Source organism: Vidua chalybeata, chromosome 2 (assembly GCF_026979565.1).
Source record: "Vidua chalybeata isolate OUT-0048 chromosome 2, bVidCha1 merged haplotype, whole genome shotgun sequence".
NCBI lineage: Eukaryota > Metazoa > Chordata > Aves > Passeriformes > Viduidae > Vidua > Vidua chalybeata.
In genome coordinates, this window is record NC_071531.1 from 41,121,691 (window position 1) to 41,145,129 (window position 23,439).

Sequence of the window (23,439 nt, forward strand, 5' to 3'; positions counted from 1 at the left end):
GCGCCAGGCCCCGCCCCTGCGGCAACGTGTCCCGTTGCTGGGTCCCGCCGTAAGTTGAGAGAGCCGGAGTCGGACATCAGTTGCCGCTGAATGCGGAGGCGCAGCATTGGCCCTTTTCACACGCCGTGCTCGCCGCGCTGTCGGTGGCCTCCGAGACGGTGAGAGCTCCGCTCTTGGGGCCGCGCGGGGAGCGAGGAAGGAGATCTTTCAATGAGCCTCTTGCAGGCGCTGCGACTGCCCGTGAAACCCACGGGTCCATGCTGCGCACGCGCAGCCGTGGGGGAAAGGGAGTGAAGGGCCGGCGCCGTAAAGCGCGGACGATGTCGGGGCGGGCGGGCCCCGCGGCGTCGCCGCTGTTCGAGAAGCGGGTCCTGGTGACGGGCGGCGCCGGCTTCATGTGAGTGAGCCCCGCGGGGCCAGAGCGGGCCGCCGGCCTCCTGTCCAGGGGAGCGGGTGAGACGTGGCGGGCGGGGGTCCTGCGGTGCCGCCACCTTTGTGCCCGTCCCGGGCCGCTTCCTTGGCGCCGCTGTCTCGGGCCGCGCTCACTCACGGGCTGCTGGTGACTCGCCCTTGTCGTGGGTTCTGGGGTGGTAAGTGCTGGGGAGCGAGCTGGGAGGCTGTCCCCGCGGTCCTTCGCCTGCGGCCGGCCAGGAGGTGAAGGGGGTGCTGGCGGTGGGAGTCGGTGCTCGGCCTCAGCCGGGACGGGGCTGCTCAGAGGAAGGCAGCGGAGCTGGTGAAGGGCCTGGAGCACGAACCTTATGAGGAGCGGCTGAGGGAGCTGGGGGTGTTTTGCCTGAGGCTCCAGGCAGAACAACCTTACTGCTTTCTTCAACTCCCTGGAAGTGGGGTGTAGCCAGGAGGGGTTCAGCCTCATTTCCCAGGCAGCAAATGAGACAGGATACAGTCTAAGGTACGGCTGCGGACTTTTAGGGTGGACGTTAGAATGCATTTATTCACAGAAGAGATAACTGGATATTAGACTGGACTGCCCAGGGAGGTCAGCAGTCACTGTCCCTGCAGGTGTTCAGGAAACGACTGGACATGGTGCTTAATGCCATGGTCTGGTTAACAAGGTTGTGTTTGGTCATAAGTTGGACTCGATGAACTCAGGTCTTTTCCAGCCTAATGGATTCTTTGGGTTGAAGGTGGCAGGGCTTTGAGCCAGCTGCTATTCCCCTATCAACCCCCAGTGCTGTGGGCTCAGTTTGAGTCAGAGCACGGTCTGGCCTGTCTTAATCTGGAGCCCCTCAGTGTGTGGAAGCTGTGAGAGTTAAATTTCTGTGTGTGAATAACCCTGAACTAGCCTGAACTCTCAGGATGAGCTTCATTTACATAAGACCGTGCTAAAGGGACACTACCACCTGGTTGTCACTTCTTACACCTAGCAGCAGTGTCAGAGACTTGAGTGATGGCAGTCACTGTCGTGGGTTAGGAGTGTTGACTGTTTGGTTCTCCCTGATACCTAGTATGTAAGCTTTAGAGTGCAAAAGTATTTTACAGTGGCAATTGAAGATAGCATATAACAAGTTTTTTTGGTTTTTTTACGTGACTGTGGGCTGTGCTGATTTCTTTCGTTATAAGATGAACTTTTATTCTGATTTTTAGTTTCTTAACCATATGCACTTATGTATAGAAAATATTAGGATAATTATAGAATATATATTAGAATAAAGTTGACGTGTATATCTTTGAATTTGTCTTTGTCTTGAATATATCCCCTTCTTACCCCAAAGACTTTTGAAAATGCTGAATTTATTTGGAATTTGTAATTTATTACCTTAAAGCCAAGTATATAATTGTAAAATATGTTTTTCTTCTATCCTACAGTGCTTCACATGTAGTCGTCTCTCTTGTGAAAAACTATCCAAACTATCTGATTATAAATCTGGATAAGGTAATACCTTGTTTTCTTTCTTGATATGGACAACTGTTTTAAGTGATTTACAACACAATCTATAATACGTTGAAATTTATAGGGCTTATTGTTAGTTTTTGTTTGATTTTCCATTTGTTCCTGTGCAAAAAAAAAAAAAAAAAAAAGTCAACTGTTGTTAGAAAAAGAGCAAAACTTTTCTAGCTCTAAACATCTGTTTAAGAATTTTTGCTTAAACAGATGTTTAGATACAAGTTAGGATATCTTTTGAAGATTTGTGCTTTTAAAGCTTCACATCTCCTTGCAAAGTATTTTTTTTTTTAATATGAGTTTTTACTTTATTCTCAGACTTTCCAGTGGTTAGGTTGGGTTTGAGTTAGCCTTTTTGTATCCACGAAGCCCACTTACTGATGTTGTGTGGTATTTCTCCTTAGCTCGACTACTGTGCAAGCTTGAAGAATCTTGAAACTGTCTCTGGGAAGGAAAACTACAAGTTTATCCAGGTGATAGAACCTTCCCTTACACAAAACATGACTTTTTACAGATTTTTTGGTGTATGCTTCCACAGTTTTGCCTTTAGACAGGAGGTGGATTTTGATTTATTGTTCAGATCAATATTCGGACTTGCTGGGTTTGTATGCTGAGGTTCCTCCTGTCTACAAGAGGTAGTGCTGATACTCATCTCTCTGTCTTGGGGTCTGCCCAAGGTTGCAGGACATCTCAGAAATTCATATAGTTTAGTTTGCTGAAACAGCACCTTTCTCAGAGGTAGTAGATATAAACTTGCCTTTTTTCTTAGATTCAGGCGAGGCTGGAAGCTGAACTTGCCCTGACCTGTTGGTGACCCCCATGGCTGTTTATGTCTTTATGAACCACCTCTTTCTTTCAGTAAGGGATTATATCTGAGCTTTTGGGATAAAAGTTGCATGTGAGGAAAGGGACAGTCTGTTTGACATACACGTGTGTGCAGTTTCAACATGACCGAAGTGGCTTTTTGGCTATTTTCCTAAGGTCTTTGATTGTTTCCAGTGTGCAATATGAAATGTATGAATACAGTATGAAAGCCTTGTTACCTGAGGAGTTAACATTTAATTGCTGGGGAGAGCTTGGAGTTCTACAAGATATCCTTTAAACAGGCAGATCCCTATGTGAAGCAGGGGAACAGTAACTAGGAGTGATGTGGCTATACTGCTTTTGAAAAGGGTAGGAATCTCTTGTCACAAAACTTACATCAGTATAAATAATTCCAATTTTTCACTGTGTTTTTTTTTTTGTTGTTTTTTTTTTTGTTTGTTTTGTTTTGTTTGGGGTGTGTATTTGGGTTATTTGTTTCTGTTTTTGGTTTTTAGGGACAGTTGATCACAGCTTAACATCCAGCTGGTATGCAACCAAGCAGTTTACACTGACAGGAAAAAAATGTGCTGGAAAAGATAATTTCTAATGTGCAACCCTTATAATTAGAACTGTAACATTGGTACTGACCTTAGGAGACAGCAAGAAGGATGTATTCTCTAGTGGTACTGTAGAAAGGAAGTCTGTTTTGGAACGTAGAGCAGTAAGTTTAGAAAATCTGACACAGGGGCTGAATGAAAGATACATTTTAATCACAATTTCTGTTGCTGTTCAGCAGAGGTGTACTAAGCTTGAATTTCAGTTAAAAAAATTCAGTAGCTACCCATTTTGTTCAGAATAACATATTTTTTAAAAAATACGTCAGTTAAAAATAAATCACTGGAATAAATGGCAAGCAGCAAAGCCCTTGCTAGATATAATCTAATCCTCTTTAGTGGGAATCCACTTCTCCTTTTGTAGTGCCACTAGATGTCCCTGCCAGCTTGCCAGACTGGGAACTCTTACTTGATCTGGGAACTTGGCATTTCAGCCTCAGTGCTGGAGCTCCACGCTGTACTTTTGTTGTATATATTTTCGGACACATTGTTATTTCTAATGTTAATAGTAATATAAATTCTGAAGTAAGTTTCGTTGAGGATTTAAAAAAAAAATGGGTGAAATTTTATGTATGGTCTTATTTTAGACATGGAATTGATAAGTGGCCCAGAGCTCAGTTGATAGTGCTGTTTGTATCCTGTGTTCCCTTTGTAATGGTTTCTTATGTGACACTTAGTATAAAGGGAAGGTGTTTTCTATCAAAAATAATTTGCCCTTTCTTTTTTTCTTTCCTGTTTAGGGAGATATTTGTGAACCTGATTTTATAAAGCAGCTCTTTGAAACTGAGAAGATAGATATAGTCCTTCATTTTGCAGCCCAAACACATGTAGGTGAGCATTGCTGCACATTTTGGTATTGTTTTCCATGGCTATACCTGCTTGAAATATATGCCAGTATACCTTTTGTCTTTTCCCTTCATATAAACCAAGGATCCAATTTGTCTCTACAAATCACATGACTGAGCATCTGGTGGCCTTTATAACTCAGAGGGATTCACAGCCTTGATTTAAAAAGTTCTTCATCTAATAACTGTTGCCTTGTTTTCATTGCACATAAATGGTAATATACCTCTTTGTCTGCATTACATTTTAAAATTCTATCTAGATTCACACGTAGCTGACAATGTACTGACGGAGTCGTAAAGACAGTGGAGAGGGGCTTTGTACATAGTCTGATGTTTTTACTTAATTGGCTCCAATGTCACATGAAAAAACAGCGTGAAAGCTGAAGGATTAGGCATAAATCACACTGAAATCTTGTCTCTGTGCTAAAAAGAGAGAATTAATTATAAAGTACCTATTTCAGATGGCTGCTTTTCAGTATCACTGTTAGTCAGTACAATCTGCACCATATTCCATCTATCATAAGAAGAAATCCTCAAAGAATTCTCCAGGAAAATACTTCTTGAAATTGTCAGATTTGATAGGTACAAAGTCATTAGGTCAGGGGAACAGTTGTAAGAGTCAAAACAGCTACTGCTGAGTTATTAGTCATGGGTCCATGTGACTGCATCTTGCAGGCATATGGACCCATTCAAAGACAATTGTCTTTGAATGACACTTTTCTTACTGTACTTAGCCAATGCTATTTTAGATTAAAAAAATCCATAACCAACAAGCTTTTGCTCATGATTCCAGCCTCTTTTTGAGAACAAGGATTTTTGTCTTCAAGTGTAGAAGGTGCCTTAATTTAATAAGGACCTTGCTCTCTGATAGGTCTTTATTGCAGCTGTCAGTGGAACCGATAGCCCTATCTTGCCTAAATTTAATCAGAATTGTCTGCATTTTTTAATGTAGATCTTTCATTTTGGCATGCCCTGGAATTCACCTACGTGAACGTTTATGGCACCAATGTGCTGGTTGCTGCTGCGCATGAAGCCAACGTGGAGAAGTTTGTCTATGTTAGCACAGATGAAGTATATGGAGGTAGCACTGATGAGGTGAGTTTGAAAATGCATGAGGATTTTTCTAGTTTACCTGCTTTTAATAGTGAAAACAAAGTTGAGTCTAACTTTACTTGGCCTCTCTAAATGTTTGACTTTAAGTACTGGTAGCTTCTAGAAAGCTGAATATCAAAATTGTACTTTTTTTTTTTTCATAACTTGTTTTATATTGAATGTTTATTGTCTAAAGCAGTGAGATTTGGGTCATTAATGGTGTCACTACTCCTCAGAGATAGTATAAAGAAGTGTATTATTCAGGTTTTGTCCTGGAGCATTCATGAGACTTCAGTAATATGCACAGCTTAACAGGCGGGGAACTGCTTTACAGTCTAGCTAAAATATTAACGGAACTGTAGGTAGTGACAATTCAAATAGAAAACAATTCCTGTATTACTGTAATAAATATTCAGATGTTTCTTGTTGTTATGAGCAGATCTTTGATTTTTTGAGAATTTATACCTGACCTTAATTCAGGAAATGTGATTTAGCTCAGTAGAAAGGCAAATTATGCATGTTCATCTTTTTAAAGGCATGAATAAAGTCAAGGAGCCTTTTGCCATAGTCCCTGGAGTAGTGTACTTCAGAAGAGTTCTGTGCACTTTCTTAGTATCACAGTGTCTTTATCAGTTCCTTCAACACAACTTCCATCTGTAGGCTTTTATGATACCTAAGGATGATGTTTTCTCGTGTGTAGACCCGTGGCTTGGATGATACCTTCAAGTGAAATTTTTCTGTCTCTGGGCCTTGAAAAGAGAACTTTAGTCTGTTTTTTCTTCTCTTTGTGAATCACACTAGAAGTTCTCATAGAGTTTTTTTTGAGGGGCAGAAGGCCATTTAATTTCAGAGGCAAAGGTTGGACAAGAACAGTGAGTGTTTTAATCACATGAAGGTGATTGTTACCAATTGCACGTTGTGTAGTATCCCTCTTTCTTTTGGTTTGTTTTTTTCTCCCTTCAAGTGAGAAGTAGATTAAAGTGTCAGGATAGTCTGGAAGATACCTGTTCTGGAACTGGTCAGAATTGTTGAAGCCTTGCTTTGGATATTTTTGGGTTGCAATTCTACATTTTTTACAGAAATAAAGTTACACAAAAATTTGAGAGAAAACCCCTTTTATTTAGGGCTGAATTTGCTAGTGGTGGTCCAGTTGCTCTCTAAGGCAATGAACCTGAAAAGTATTAAATCTCTCTGTAGCAAGAGTGATTATTTAATAAGATAAAAATCTGAGGACCTGCTGCTGTGAGGTAACTCTGTTACAAGTATAAAAATATTACTGCTGGTAATCTATCTGCCTTCTATTTTTCAGTAAATAGGTTGTCTTTTGTTATGGCCTTCTGTTGTAAGGGGACTTTGTTAGACTGATGTGCTTGGATATTTAGGGGGTTTTATTTCTTTTGTAACTTTAAGGCTTATCTGGGCAAAAGAAATAGAGCAATGCAAATTTTTCTTTTCATTTTAGGAATTTGATGAATCCTCACCAAAACGTCCGACAAATCCCTATGCCTCCTCTAAAGCAGCTGCAGAGTGTTTTGTTCAGTCTTATTGGGAAAGGTACCAAGTAAGTCCAAGGAAGCTTCAAAAACTCTGAAGTCTGTAATTGTTTGTATTATGTCCGTAAGAATATAAAAGAAAAATTAGTACTAGTCCACACAGTGCCACCTCTTTCCTTATTGTTGGTCTTGTAGTCTGGATGTGTTAGAGAATCTCCACCAATAACTTATGAAGATACACTGCAAAACAGTGGGGACAGGTCAGATGTTTTTTAAGTTTTGTTTTTTAAATCTGAACTGTAATATTTAAACATGTACTTTGATAAAATGGTCAAAGAGAACATTAGGAATTTAAAAAACACTGCTATGCTTGCAGGAATACAAAAGTATTACACAGAAGTAGAACATGCATAATTCAAATTGTCTTAAGACTAGGCTTATAGCTAAAGGAAAAAAAAAGAAAAAGCTCTGCTAGTCAAATTTGTTTAAGTAAACACATTTAATATTTTGGATACTTTGGACTTCTGTTCTTGATATATGATGCTTTGGCTATAAAGTGAACAAGAATAGGAGGTTAATGACCTGTGAGACATATTGGAATAAGTAGGAATAAGCCAGTCTTCAGTCAACCAGATACACATATGCCATGTCCTGTGGTGGTTCCAGAGTAAGAGAGATTTCAAACATTTGTCATGCTCCTAACAGGCTGAGAAGGCTGGAGGCCCTTGCCTGTTCAACAGAAATGCAGAGAGCTTAATTCAATAACATTTGTAAGGGCTTGCAGATTTTTGAGTAATCACTGTGCATGTGTTGGTTTGTTTATTATCAGCAGGAAGGTACTGATTTTTACTGGTATATGCCGCCTTATGTAATCACATGTATTTTTAATGCTCTTCAGTTCCCAGTTGTCATCACACGGAGCAGTAATGTTTATGGACCACATCAGTATCCAGAAAAAGTGAGTAAAACTGTGCTTTACTCTGAGCTCCAGTGTACCAGAATTCAGGGTTGCAGTGATGTTACTTTTTTCTCATGTGCATGGGATGACTTTCCTGCAATTAACGTGTGATTATATATTTTGAGCTTAACACTAATGTGTCTTATCCTGAACACGTATTTTTTGATTGTTGATAAAGCTTCAATTAAAGACTTGTAGTTTAAATTAATTTCATAACAGCAACTTTGTTTTGTAATTTTTCTATTTTTCAAAGGATATTTTGACAGAGTTCCCCTACAAATTACATTAACTCACATCATGTTCTGTAATTGTGAGTGTTCAATAACTAAGGGAAACATTTCAAAAAGTAAACTGAGAATACAGTGTCTGGTATAGAAAGGGAAAAATATAGAAAATACTTATAGAAAATAAGTAAGATGAAACTGTAACATTCATATAGAAGGTGAGAAGTAGTGTAAAGTGACTTGTCTTTGCATGTGTTCATACAGACCTTGCAGGGTAACTATTTAAAACAGTTATTTGTATGAAGGAGTTGCCTTTTTAAGTCAATACCTGAATCTGCTTGGTTAATGAATGGAAATACACTGTTGAAATGAAAGTAAGCATCACATGTACTCTTTGGAGTTTGGAACTGGTGGAAAATGTAGCTATATTTTACAGTTCTATGGAGGTGTTTTTTAATTTAAATTGCTTTTTACATTTTGTGGTTTTTTTTCCCAAATAAATTTATTTTCACCTGCATTATTGCATGTGGATAAGCAATGGCTTTTAGAGTACATTTTTCATTGCCTTGCTACAGGTTGCATGATTGTTAAGGGTGTAGTATTTGCTTGCTTTTGACTTGCATATATTCTTCTTCACATACCAAATTCTAGTTACTGCTAAAAATACAGCACAAGGCTACATGAATCTTTAGTTTTATCTAGTATTCTGCTCCTCTGTTTAGAGTAGGAAGTTAAATTTAAGTAATTTGAGTAGTTTTCTAATGGCTTCAATTTAAGGACTTTAATAGTGGGGGCAACTGTTCTGAATTATCTATGGCATTATGAATGGATCTAAGCTTTTAGATGAACATAATGTAAATCTTTGTGCAGCAAGCACACTGTCACTTGATCTGTGTTTGTCCATGTTATCTTAAAATTTTCTGATTCTCTTCCAAAATTAACTATTTTAACAACTCTTTGGTTCTAGATTTACTGCAGTTTGCTGGATGTTTAAACCTTGTTCTGAACAGTTGGTAATAATTATTTCTAGTTAGACTGATGCACTGCTGTGTGCAAAAGTAATGGAAACTTCTTTTATTTTTGAAAAACTGTTACATTTGTAACAGCCAGAAAGATAAGGTTTACAATACAATAGAGGCACCCGCTCTTACAAACCAAAATCCCTGCAGTTTCTAGGCTTGATATATTCTTTCATTATATTTAATAATACTTAGAAATATTTAAAGGATCTTATTAAAATACTTAATGCTACATAACTGTTGAAGTTTCTCATTCTTTGTAGAATAACAGCTTCTGAAATAGTGGAGTAATTTTTTTGTTGTTGTTCAATTCCTTAGGTTATTCCAAAGTTTATATCTTTGTTGCAACAGAACAGAAAATGGTAGGTAACTCACTTTTTTTTTTGGTAGTATTTGTTCTATAAAACTGTAATTGCAGTTATAAATCTGTGCTAGTTTGTAAAATGATAATTATATAACAAAGTTCTGAACCACTTATTTTAATAGCAGGATTTCCTTAAAGTAAAGGATTGTTTGCATGTCAGCTACTAAATAGGTGCCTTCAGGCACCTATTTAACAGCAAAACTGCTCAAAACACAGTCCGGTAAATTGAATGTAACTATTTGAGGACTAAAAATACTTTTTTGTCTTTTTCTTGTCTTAAGCTGTATTCATGGTTCTGGACTTCAGAGAAGGAATTTCCTTTATGCAACTGATGTGGTAGAAGCATTCCTTACTGTCCTGAAGGAGGGGAAACCAGGTGAAATTTATAACATTGGAACTAACTTTGAGATGTCCATTGCCCAGCTTGCTAAGGAGCTAATCCATTTAGTGAGTAAAGTGTTCTGATGCTTTTCTTTACTGGTCTTCATTGCACATATGAATAATTACACAGACCTTCTGTAGCTCTGAAAGAGCTTAGACTTGTGGTGGGTGTTGGAAGATCCTTGCAGCAGAATGATGTGCTACCCTTTCTGTGGCATCTGGACTGTGTAAGTTTGCAGTATGGGCTATCCTGTGTTGGGCTGCTGTGTCAGTTATCCTGATGGGCATAATGCTTAATTACCATTTTTTTCCATGCTGACTGCTTTAGTTTTTGGTCTGAGAATGTGGCACTATTAAAATCTAACAGTTGAATTATGGATGTTCTGGCATTGCTCTGGATGAAGGAGATAAGTTGGAGATGTTCTACATAATTTTGGTGGTTTGAAGACTCAGTATACAAAAGACCATTTCTGTTTGTGGTTTATTTTATTTGGTGTTTTTTTTAATTTGGTAGGGGTTTTAAACAAGATTTAAGTTTGTTAAGAAAAAAAAATGGTTTTTAAATACATATTTAGATAGCCCAAGATGCATGGGAGTGATACTTGTTTTTTTTTTTTTTTTTTTCCTTGAAAGATAAAGAAGACCAGTTCAGAGTCTGAAATGGAGCACTGGATGGATTATGTCAAAGACAGGTGAGGAATGTGGAGGACATGCAGGATGTGCTGCAAATGCAGGATAGTTTTGTTCGGCAGGTTTTCTGAGACGCTTAACCAAATAGTATTTTGTGGAAGTGTTTCTGCTCTTTTGACGGACTAAGAGCTGTTTTGTTTCCTTAATTTTTTTTTTTTTTTTTTTTTTTTTTTTGCTAGTGGATTTGACATCTATGATCAGGGTTCAGTATAAAAAAACAGGTGTTTCATTTATTCAGATCTGTAGGTCAGAACGAATGTCTTGAAGGCGAAAATGTAATGCTAATCTCTGTCTTCAGACATTCTTCATACTTGTCATTACTGATGTTTGCTCTGGGAAGAGGAAAAATTTTACAGAGCAACTAAAATCTTTCCTTCTTGGTAGTTCCAACAGTTTATTCAGTGTATTTTCTATTCATCATCACTGAGTGAGATGAATCCCATCATCTCTCGCTTAGCTTTAGTATTTTGGCATTAATGTGACTAATTCAAACTTAGATATACTTTGTCGTAAAACCCAGTCTCCACAGGCAGAAATATGTGCCTGTGGAGTGTAGTTAGCTTTAGATTTCTATCTCAAGCTGAAGCTGCTATCTCAAAAGTAGCTGTAAAGCTCTAAGGTACCAAAGTTAGGGCAGTGGAAAAATGGGTAGCTTTTATAGATATGCTTTTGCTGTGTGTTTCCGTCCTTAATTTCAGGCTTGGTTTGGCTCTGCTCTTTTATATCCATTTCTTTTCTGCAGCAACAATGAATCTCTGCTTACTTTAGATATCACTCTCTCCAGAGTGATTAGGAATGATGTGTCTACTGATAGCAGTTAAGTATTATGGCCTTTAAAATTTTCACTTTCTGTTCACGTTTAGATTGTTATCATGGCAACTGAAGTGTCTTTAAAAATGTGCTAACTTTTGTTTTTAAAAGGAAATGTTCTTCAAAATCCTGCCTCAATGTATTAGAGGACTTTGAACAAATTGCCTTTGGCTCACATGATGTGAGTGTTTAGGAGTTCTCAGTGTAATTCACTTTGAGATGTTTCTTTGTGTGTATTGGGCCCTGTCTGCTAATGTTTAAACATAAATGGGCTTGGGAAAACGAACCACATAGGAATATGTGTTTCAGGAGTGTTGAGGTCTTATCAGAAATTGTTAATATACCTAATTTATGACTATATAATTCTATAATGAGTGACTTAAAGGTCATGGGGGTTACTTGCTATGGAAAAATTAGTTCTGCTTCTGCTTGAGATTAGCATGTGACCGTAACAGTGATAAGTGCTTTGTTTGTGCCTGCACATGTACCTTGACTATTCAATATGCCAATGCCAGTAGTGCAGGATACTAGACTAGGCTACCAGACTGTGTAAGTGAAAATTTCTGCCATGCTTAAATATCAGATGTATCTTTCTGTGTTGAATCTTGCAGCTTGGGATTCTGCATATTCAGTATTACAAAGTTCATGTAGCTAATGAGCCACTGTAATGATGTCCCTTTGGAAGCCTGTGTGTTTTAAATTTGAAATATGTGTAAGTTTGTGGGTTTTCAGGATAAAAAATGTAAATGCTAATATTAGAAAATGCTGGCTCTGTGTTGCAAATGCACTGATTTGCACAAATGCATTGGCAGTGATTTTTGTGTTCATTTTTGTGCCAGTAAAATACTAATTAATATTTAGTCTAGTCAATTTCAAGTAGTTGACTGTACAAACTGAATTGTGTTGTTGTAGCTGCACTCAGCTGCCACATATTTTTGAAGGGAATGCAACTTGTTTATGTTGATGGGAATTTTCAAAATTGAAGCATATCTAATGTTCCTTGGAAGACAGTGTGAAGTACTGCATCTCTAATTAAGGAAGTAGCATAATCAGATTGTGTGCATTATACTTCATCAGGCCTACAAATGACCTGAGGTATCCAATGAGTTCAGAAAAAATGCACAACTTAGGATGGAGACCCAAAGTGCCTTGGAAAGAAGGAATAACGAAAACAAGTAAGACTGGTGACTTTTACACTGAGTTAGGAGTGATGGGAGGAGGGAGAGGGAAAAGGGGGAAATGGATATATAGGTTAGTTAATGAGAAGCTGAAGAGATTGAATGTAACACTTGAATTTTACATAAATTGGCTGCTTTCTAAATAGTGAATTTACATGACATAAAAGAAAAAAGATAATCACTTTTTAGTGCTAGAATAAGTCTTGCATAAAGAACTTAAAAAGTTTAAACTAGATTTTTGTATTATTATGGCTTAAAAACTTCCATAAAGAACAATTAGTATGTTGTTAGACTTACATCTGTGGAATATTTGGATTTCCCTGTTATCTCTGGTCAGCTTGACTCATCAACATTCTTTCCATATTAGTTGAATGGTACAGAGAAAATTTCCACAACTGGAAAAACTCGGAGAAAGCTTTGGAACCCTTTCCTGTGACAGACCCGTTTGCCCAGCTCAGTGGTCCATAGCGTGGCACAGAACCTGAAGGAGTTTTTTCTACCTCATATGGTCTTCTCTTCAAAGCCTGCAATCAAATGGCCTCACTGGACTCTTGATATATTCAAGATACATGAACCATGACAAGTAAAGAACCACAGTATGGCACAACTTTGGAATGGTTTCAGCACTTTATAAGTTGAACATCTTAGTTTCAGCTTTTGGTGCAATACTCTATTCTCACTAGGTATTGATTTTAAAAAACTGTATGGAGTGAAGAATATTTATAATGTTATAAATTAGTGTACTGAAGTAAAATCTCCCTTATTAAGAATAATTAACTGTGATTGCAGCTTTTGGGACTTGGAGTTAAATTTATTTTAGTTCTGGAATAATTTGTCTCTATTTGTTTTTACAGTGTAATATATATGATTTTTTGTCACTTCAAATAATTGGGTTTTATTTTTAATCAAGGGGAAAAATGATATATTTTTTGGAGACTATAAATTGATTGACAAAAGCTGGACACAGCACCTGTATGGGTCCGTCCATTTCTCTGCTGGTGCACTTCTAGCTTTTGTAGTTGACTGATTAAACTTACCTACTCTATAACTTTAAATGCCCCTTTTTAAGGGGAACAAGGGGGGAATGATGTCAAGAAGTAGCAGGTGTTCTCGCTGAGGTTTCCAGAAGTATTTCCTTAAACTTTGTACTCCTTTTACTGTATTACTGTCTATTACATGTTAACTCCTTTTTCTTCACTATAATTATAGCAAACTTGAAATACTGGAACACAGTTAACATTCCAATGATCTTACTTCCTGTGATATGAAGGCTACTTATGGAGAAAATTCTTTAAAACTCTTCTTTAGCTGTGAATTGTGGGTTGGCAGACCTTAATCAATGCAGTGTATCAACATTTTTTCTGTAATAAACATTTTAAAGATAAAACAATATTTGAGTTTTAATATAAAATTAAGAAAAAACCTGTAATTCTAGAAATATGTCAATGAACCCTGTTCAAAGTTGATTTAGTAATAAATATGGTGTAACTGGTTTCTCTTAATTCAGAAGAACTTGCTGAAAAAGTAGATGGTGGGTTTTTTTGTTTTTAATATTTCTTAGCTCTTCCTCTATCCTGAAAAAATTACCTTCACTTTTTTGTCTTTGAGGTGGTCTGGCAAACATAAAAAGGACCACTGTTCTTGGTTTTATCACTTCAGCTTCTGTAGTTGACCCAGTCCCTGATCCTCTGTGGCCCCTGGGCAGAGCTGCAAGTGGCACAGGACTGGGATGCTGTGGTATACTCAGAAAAAGTTGTGACTTCTAAAGGGTCTCAGAAACTGGGATATAGCTCTTGAAACACAAGTGTTCCCAACTTCATCACACCTCTTGTGGTGCATGGTGCTGTTGAAAAAGTGCCACTTGTGGTTGGCAAGACTCACTCTAAAAGAAGGCTAACCGGGAAGTTTCTAGGCTCACTGCAGTGCCAAGTGTTTTAAAGTCTAGGAGCCTGTTATTGAAGGTGAGTTTTCTGTGGCACAGTGGGATAATAATACTAGAATTGTGTAGCAGTTGCTGATGCTTGATTTGGAAGTAAAAATTTCCATTTGGGACAGACAGAAGTTACAGGATTTCGTATGTACTTATCTGTCACATACTTGGCTTACCAGATGTGCTTCTATGGATGAATCACTGAAATGTCATTGTCAAAACACACGTTGCTGACTATATTCAAAGATTTCCTTAATTTTTGTACTTTTCTTGATATATGGCTTCCTTACAATGTGCGTCCTTCCTTACGATATCCATCTTACTGTTCTGTCAGTACCAGAAACAGCTAAGGTGCTGGAAAGATCTGTCTTAGCTGTATTTGTGATTGCTATGACAGCTGCTTTGAGTGGGTTGCATGAAAATGTGTCTTTCACATCTCCTTATACTGGAAAACTGACTGTGTTGTGTTTTTTAAGAGTAGAGATTACAGATAACTAAAACCTTACTATTTTAAACATGCATAAACCTTAATTTAAAAATATTTTAAACCTTTGAAAATAGGTACAGTGTCTTTGGAACACTAAAAACAGTGTTATCAGAAATACACAGAAGAAAACAATAGGGGGTGATTGGTTTATTGAACAGAACTTTTGAAAGTTTTTCTTGCTGTATAGATGCTGAAGATGCAAGCATAGATATTTAAATGACTATCCAGAGAAATGATATTACCTGGAGTGGATTTTCAATAGGATCTATTAATTTTTAGTGAAAGCTGTTCTAGCCTATTTAAATGTCTTTGAAGATTTAATTCATCCAAGTGTTTGAGATTTTTGTTTTTGTGTTACTACTTGTAAATATATAAATAAATGCGCATTTTAAAATATTGAAATGTATATATATTAGAAATGTAGGAGGCTTTTGCTTTGAGATACTTTGCTGTAGATCAGATTTTCTTAGCGGGTGAGTAATCTGGTAGGATCATTTCTTTCACAGGGAAAAGTGTTTTCGGTTATAGAAAACAGCTTATTTTGCCATTAGCCTTCTGGCTTCTGTAGGAAGAAAAGGACAAAGGATCAACTAGTGAACTGTCAGTGTGGAGAAGTGTGATGCTTTCAGGTTTTATTTCTCACTGATTTTACTGGGAAGCATTTCTGGAGAAGGCAGAGGTAGTGATGTAAAATACTGTGAACACTGTAACCTTTCAGTCTATTCTTTCAAGGTTTGTGTCACAGAGCAAAGTGAGGTACACCAGTAAGAAAATAAATTGAATAAACGTGTATTTCACTTAACTGCCAAAACTTTCTAAGGAACAAGGGCTGGATTTTGGCAAAGGTTTTGATTCAGGTTCTGTCAGGAACTTGGGAAGTTAACTGGGGATTGCTGTTCTGAATTGGATCAGATCTTTGGGAAGCAGCTCCTGAAATCCCTTGTGCATTGGGGAAGACCAACATTGCTACCTCACTGTCTTGGTGTACCACAGCTGCTATTCAGTGTATCCCTTGCCAGCAGGATGAAAGGATTTGGAAGACATTGAAGTGGGCAGCTGAGGCAGGGCTGTCTATACTCGCAGAATCAGAGTGGTTCAGCTGAGAAAGTTCCTTAAAGATCACCTAGTTCAAGCCCCCTGCCATGTGCAGGGACACAGAGCCTCATCCAACCTGGCCTTGAGCACTGCCAGGGATGGGGCAGCCACAGCTTACACTGCCAGCAGTGGCCTGTGGTGTGTTTGTGATGTGTGTGTATCAGCTCCACTTTGTGCAACAAAGAGAACCCTTACTTTCTCCAAGATTTTCTCTGGTCTGACCTTGGCACTTGGTTAAATTTGTGTGCTGCTTGCAGTAAGGGGTGTCAGCTGTGGTTTAAGCTGGTTTACACTGTCATAAGATGATGGACTAGAAAATACCTTTAGTTTGTCCACCCTGTACTTGCTTTGATGTAGGAGAAAGACTGTGGGTGAAAAATGTGGAGGTTTTTTTTGTTGGTTTGTGGTTTTTTTGACTCATAATGCTCCATTTTGCCGAAACTGTTCTTACGCTCATTAGACAGGCATGAAATGCAAATATCTTTCTACAGAAGGAGGAACTTTTAATACAAACCCCCTTGCCAAATTCTGTTAGGGGAAAAGCTGACTCTTTTATTGAATATGCTATGTCTGAGACTGAATTGTCCTTCTCTTTTATTTAATTTTGTTTTGCATTACCTTTAGTTTTTGTTTTTATTCCCATTGTAATTTCCATTTCACCTGGCAAAACAGAGATTTCTAAAAATAAGAATTGGAATAACCCATTGCTCCACAGTACCTCTGATTGTTGTGGTAATGTATTAAAACTCTTAAGTCAATAAGTCTGTGCATGCCGTGACACATTTGGAGTTTATCTGCACCAAAGATCACAGATTGTGTTAGCTGCATCAGTAGGAGACATTATTTTTAAGGGATTACATTCATCATTTCTCAGCAAAACAATCATTGCCAGTGGCAACAGAAAATCATGAGAAGATGAGATTTTGTGTCAGTATGTTGTTCACACACCTCTTAAGCACAAGTGTGGGTGGATTTTTTTAACCTCTCCCTAATGGAATCTGTTTGGTGAAGGTTTTTGGTTTCAGTCACTAAACTGCTGGCTCAGTCCTCAGCCTTTGTACTTCTGAAAACAGGTATTTGACTCCTGAAAATATATCGACTCCTGAAGAACTCACAAATGTAGGATAACGTGAGGAAAAATACTCTCTGAAAATAAAAGGAAACAGGGTGATTTATGTCACCAAATATTCACATGGCTGGCCTGGGCTGAGACTGCTTCTTCCCCACTTGAAAAAGGAGGGGTTTGTTAAATTCCTCTAGTACTATGGAAGAGAGTCTTGGTGTTTTTACTAACAGGAGGGAGCAGCAGGGGACAATTCTGCAAAGCAGCCTCTCTCCCCTCAGAGTGTGCAGAAAGAGTGAGTAGGAGATGCCCTCACAGGTGGCTTTTGCTAGACCAGGGGCTGTGCAAATCAGCACAAACTTGAGATGTCAGTGCCCATGACAGGCACTAACGTGGGCACTCTGATGCATCCTCCACCTTTTCCCTGTAGCCGCAGGTATGTGCTACCGGTTGCCTGTTGAAATCAATGCCTAATCAACAACGTGAATGTAAACTGTTTTTTCTTATTACACTACTTAGGATTTGTGATTTATGTGGACACAGGGAGCTTCTCCGGTGGAAGACCATGGACACAAGAAGGTGCAGGTGCCCTTCATGGTCATGTATTTTTATGACACCAACATCCCTGCACACATTTTGTCAGGCTTTAAAATAAAATCCCTGAAATCTGAAGGTAAAATGTTGCCAATTTAATGCTCCTGAGTCTCACATAATGTTCTAGTTCCTGTTACCTCCCCCAATAATCCAGGGAGCCACTGCCAAAACACCTTCACTCTGACGTGTGTCTTGTGCATAGATGTTTGTATATGCATAATATTGTGTTACTGCTGATTTGCCTTTGGCTTACGGCATAATTTTGTTTGCGGGGACCCGTCATTGACTCGTCTGTGGCATCCAGCGCCACAGGGCTAATAACATCTATCTTACTTAGACCATTGAATGCAGATGACGGGTGTAGAAGAACGGATTAGTACTATCCCACCGAAAAAAAGGCACCACGGCAGCCGAAATAGCTCAGTTGGGAGAGCGTTAGACTGAAGATCTAAAGGTCCCTGGTTCGATCCCGGGTTTCGGCAGAACCGTTTTCTCCCTTTTCCTCGCTCTGCCCGGGAGGTGGCGAGCGGCTGCTGCTGCGGGGCCGGCCCGCGGGCTGGGAGCGCGCTGCAGGAGCCGGCCCGCCTGTCCCGGGGCTTGTGCAGCACCTGGAAATTGCCTTGCCGGCCTCGTACCGACAGCGCCGCTCCTGGCGCAGCGTGCCCTACCTTTCCGCTTCCCTTTTCAGCTCCTCTAAGTTTAGGCTTTTTATTTAGGGTGGAAGAAATGAAAGCAGCGAGCTTCATTCCCGGTCCCTCCTCTCCCCTTCGCTATCTCACGGCGGCAGGGAACGACAGAAGAGAAAGTGAAACTGCGTGAGGAGCGGGGTGACCGGGAGGGAAGGGACAGAGGGGGAAACAGTGGCTCTGGGGAACTGGGACAGGGACCATTAGAGGTTGCTTCTTCAAAATCTGAAACGCAGTTCAAAATTTCCCGGACCTCACCTCCACTGTGAATAGATGGCTGAAGCTATTTTACTTCACGAAATGCCAAAGGAATAGCTTCGAGGCCAGGAAAGCTGGTAATTAATTTCACCGTTCATCTGTTTCTTCCTGTTCCTTTATTTACTTTTAAGTTGAGAAAAATAATTCGGATTTTCTGAAGCATATTTTTGAGGAGAGTGCCTGGTTTTGATTTGAAGACATGAAGAGGCGGAAGTTCATTGGTTGTCTTTGGTAATTGGTTGCAATTTTTTCAAATATATACCTTTAATATGGACCTGTCCTTTGTTAAACCTTTTCTCTGCTAGATCAGAGATCTTTCTTGGTACCTGGCATTTTGGTCATCACAAAACTGTCAAATCAGCACCCACCTTTGTTTTGGTAAGCTAAAGAAATTAAATTCTTTGTGTCTTTATGACATTTTCTCCTGCTTTCGGGTAATTTTTTTGGTGACCTTTTTAGTACACTGACACCAGAACAATACACAGAAAAAGGACTTTCAATATTGATGTCACCAGTGCAAAACACAGCAGTAAATCATCTCCCTTACTCCTCTGTTCAGCATCTTCTCTTCATGAGAAGGTGTCACTGGTCCTTTTCTAATCACAGCATCACAACAAACATTGATATTGAATTACTTGTCCAATACAGGGAACACTCACTAAAGATGAATATCTAATTAGTAGAAAGCAAGGGTAGTGTTCCTTAGATCCTTAACAGGTAAGACATATAAGGGGTAGTATAACTGCTTATATTACTATTTCCCCTAAAGCTTTTTTAAGGTTTTAAAATAACATTAAGACTGCACACTTGAGTACTCAGGGACAGAAGGAAATGTTAAGTAGCTTTTTTTTTTTGCCAAAAGTGTTCAATTATTCATCAAAGACTTTTATAGTGCTTTGGGGAAGAGTTAGGGAGGTATTAATTTCCTGCAGATATGTGATCAAAGAAGCAAAACCAGAGAAGGGCTGTTTACTTTTTGGCCTTTTCCACACTGCTGAATAAAAGAGAGTCATGGTGCAAGCTTGGGTGTCAGACCTCTGAATCTCTGCTTGGCTTGTGCACTGGCACCCTGAGAGACGGCACAAGCTCATTTGCTATGAAGGGACTGCTTTTGTGCAGTGGTTTGGCTATAACCCCCCAGTGCTGCTCTGGAGGTTTGGTCCTCCCTGCTTCTGAGCTCCTCGAGGGCCAGGAAAGGTGTGGGTCACCCTCACCCCTCAAAGGGTCAGATTTTTAGCAGGAGCACCCAGGCACATGGATCTATGACAAATAGGTGCTGCATTAGTGTCTAAAATTTCTGTTTTATCAATAAAGATAATATTACCTGTAATAACAGTTCGGAGCTTTTGTGACGTTAAACAGAAATTTTGTGGAGCACTGAAGTGCTAATGGTGGTAGTAATGGGGAGAGTGAGAAGAAAATCTCGTTTTTTGTTTGGTGTGGGATTTAGGTTGCAGACACCGAGTAAAACCTGAAGTCTTATGTGGAAGAAGAGGATAAAATTAAGAGATAACCTCAATTCTGGAATTTTTAAACTCCTGTCTGTTTGATTTTGCGGGCTTGATGCAGATTTCTAATGTGATCTGGCAGGTTCTGTGAAAATAACCTCAAGTGTTGCTGCTTTATTGCTTGTCACAGAATATTCAGGCATTTTTTCATTCAGCTGTACCTTCTTTACACAATCTATTTTGCTGCACTCTAGGACTCTTCTTGCTAGCAAACATTTCCATTTATTTTTCTATCAGCTTCTTCCCTCAAGATGAACCCCCTGCTAGGACACAAATACAGGCTGTCTAACTAGGCCTTTATCATTTAGTCACAAAGTTCCTTCTCTGCAACTGGGAAGCTTCTCTGCTACTACAGATATACTCACATAAGCTTTTTTAAATGTCCACCAAATACTGAAGTTGATACCTCTCAGGGATTCAGAGGGAAAAAACCTTTTCACGTGCTTTCAGCCTTAGGCAAACATTCAAAATCTGGTGGATTTGGTTCACATGTTTTTCCCATGGCCATCCTTGACTCCTGAAAACTGGGGCAGAAGGAGAGGATCAGAGAGGCATATCCCACATCATAGCTCTGCTGCAGGCTGCAACAACTTGCAGTCATGGAACATGACAAATAATGAAGAGACTTAAAGCTTTACTGTGAAATACCTCTATTTGGAATTTCTGACAGTGGTGGCACAAAGTTGCTGTGCTCGGTGTTATCCATAGGCTCAAGTTCAGGTGTTCCATGTGCGAAATGCTCCTCCTTTTCTTCCATGTCCCCCGAGCTGCACATCTACATTATTTCAAAAGTCTCCTCCTTGCCCTGAAGAAATTTCTGCACTTGATATTTATTACTGTCTTGTCTACCTCTCAGCAGTAGAATTTCCTTCTCTTTGGATTAAAAATTGGGTTTGTTTGATAGAAAAGATTTGTTTCTGTCTCTTGACTGAAAGATGTCTGTCTTTGTCTCCTTCACTGTTTACAGACATCTGGTAAATCTCATTTAGTTACGTAGTGTGACAGACTCAAAACACGAGTCATGAGTTACATTTAGGTTTTTTATGTTTTTAATGACTAATCTTAGTTATAGTCTATTGGGTTTCTGATCCTGTAGAAGAACTAGAATGGTGTTTTTTCAATTTTCTGGGAAATAAATGCAGTTAAAAAGGCAACAAAAATTTTCAACTGATGATGTGTTTCTAGAATCCAATAGTTGACATTCAAGTCTTTTATTTCCCCTGCCCCCCTGTGAGTGAGCAGTTTAGGAGAGCTTTATCCTGTTTGAGTTCTGCTCAGGAACCTCATTTAAAGGAGATTTTTTCTGATCCCTTTCCTTGGGAGTTTTGGGCTGTGATTGTTTTTTTTTTCCCTCCTCCTTTTTTATTTTTTTTTTCTCAGTGATTTATTCCAGAGTTCCTACTTTATGTTTTTCTAGTAATATAGGACTCATATTCCATTACATGTAGAAATAGAGAATTTATGTTACAGTTACCAAGGCAAATTTGGGGCAGTTAAGTGAAAGCTTAGCCTTCAGTCTTGCTATGGTCATCAATGCTATCTTTATTCCTTAGTGAACACCAGGGGAAGCATTATATTTTTTGTTTAAATGTACATAGATCATCTTGCTTAAAGCAAGGGAACATTCATTACTTTGTCCTCAATGTTCTTGGAATTTAGACCACATGACATGAGAGGGATGAATATATTTTGTTCCATTTTATATTTTCTATTGGGATAAGTAGTAGCATTAGTATTTTGAATAAAAATTGTGAGAGAAGAATGTCTTCTGGATCAGGCTCTGGAAAGTTGAATGTAAGGTTCCAAGCCAAACTACACTGTGACTCTGTAATTTCAGATATTATTTCAAATACTATCTATTATTTCAAATACTATACTATGTCCTATCTTTCAGATTTTTTTAATATGGTACACAGCCAGATCTGGATTTCCTTCTTCATATTTCTTCCCCTGGGAAAGGGGCAATTTGTTGCATAGCTGAATTGTTGAGACAAGAGACTCTGTCCTACCTGTTTCACTTCACAGTTTGTAAACTGGCATGGATCTACTGTATGTAGATCAGGCCCTCCCCTACCACAGCCATTTAGTGACATTCATTTGATATCAGTGACATTTAGAATTTCAGTGTCTGTCTGAAGACAAACTAGTCGCCCTCACCTCCTTTTAAGATCAAGGTAGAGAAATTAGGACAGAAGACGTTGCCAAAATGCCTGTCTGAGAATGGATGTGTTGTTCCCTTGAGGTGCTTCTTTCCCTTCATGGAGTACTGGTGAACATCAGGGTAACTGAGATTTAGTTCTCTTGCCTTCCAGATTCTGGCTTCCTTAAGTGAATCATACTTTATATTCTATGACTGCCTTTGTAGTAAGCCCAGGCTAGAATTTGATGAAGTAAAATTCTGAAGATAAAACTGTCTTTGGGTAGGTGGTCACCCCGGCAGCAGTTTAACCTGTCAGTCAGCATTGTGTTTATCTAAATTATAAATGGCTTAAGCTTATACCCATGTTCCTACATAATATGGACACTGGAAAAAGTGTGCTTGTTTAGTACTGAGTCTCATAAACCAAATTATGATAGTCATGATCACTGAAGAAGTTTCTCAGACATCTTGAATGAGGGAGTAGGAAGAAAGGAAGATCTTACAAAAGAAATGGAAGTGCTCAATCATTATCTCAGGAAGAAATGAATAAAACCACAGTAAGGCAACACCTGACTTAAAAGTGTAAAAATGTATCTGCAAATAATGTTTATTTAAGGCTGTGGAAAGATCTGGCAGAGTTGACACAGGCATGTACTGTACCAAAGCAGTGTATGAAGTGGAAGTGTAGGATCTTCCTATGCAAGTTGTGCAGAGTACATGTTTCAGCTAGCATGTGTCCTTGAGGAGGGGAGAAGCAAAGTGCCAGCAAATTCAGGGCTTTGGAACTGCGTGTGTCTTTAAGTAATGAGGAATTCCCACTGCAGTGAGCTCCAGACTTCTGGGAAGTAAGTTCAGCTGGGCCACAAGGCCTGGTGAGGAATCCATGAAGATTCTCTGGGGAGAATTCATCTGTCTAAATGTAGACCTCTCATGAATATTGTTCTTCTCCAAGTTCCTCTTCTCTTCCAACACGTGAACATGTTGTAGCTTATAAATTGGTTTTCAGGAAAACAATTCCATCCAATATAAAAGGACTGGATAAATAATTTAAATATGAGAAGCCAGGAGATGATGAGACTATTCATTTGAAGAGGGTTTCTGTGCAATGGCAGGATCATGAGATCTTCAGAGCTGCTCTGACATTCCCAGACTTTGGCCTTATTCTCCCACATACAAGACAGGGAGACAAAGGGTAAGGTGGTGACAAGGCAGTAGCTTTTGTTGAGAGATCCCAAAGACATGCATTTGCTAGGAGATTCGGGTAACCTAGAACATGAACAGGTGTATGAAAACCTCTGCTGTA

At 39.0% G+C, this 23,439-nt stretch overlaps 1 protein-coding gene and 1 non-coding gene across 3 annotated transcripts; both read left to right on the top strand.

Annotated features, from left to right (window-relative positions):
- Positions 1–55: 55 nt before the first annotated feature.
- TGDS (TDP-glucose 4,6-dehydratase) lies at positions 56–13,877 on the top strand. 2 transcript variants are annotated; one of them, XM_053936115.1, is made up of 12 exons: positions 56–158; positions 1,828–1,894; positions 2,308–2,376; positions 4,062–4,152; positions 5,119–5,261; positions 6,721–6,819; positions 7,650–7,709; positions 9,271–9,314; positions 9,598–9,763; positions 10,331–10,389; positions 12,275–12,372; positions 12,743–13,877. In XM_053936115.1, the coding sequence occupies exons 1-12, from the start codon at positions 91–93 to the stop codon at positions 12,841–12,843; spliced, it is 1,065 nt and encodes a 354-aa protein (XP_053792090.1). In that variant the 5' UTR covers positions 56–90; the 3' UTR covers positions 12,844–13,877. The 2 variants fall into 2 exon arrangements, with proteins under 2 accessions (XP_053792090.1, XP_053792089.1); XM_053936114.1 differs by having other exon boundaries at positions 87–397.
- A 4,076-nt stretch (positions 13,878–17,953) lies between these two features.
- TRNAF-GAA (transfer RNA phenylalanine (anticodon GAA)) lies at positions 17,954–18,026 on the top strand. Its single transcript has one exon. It is a non-coding gene; the product is annotated as a tRNA-Phe (tRNA).
- The last annotated feature ends 5,413 nt before the right edge of the window (positions 18,027–23,439 follow it).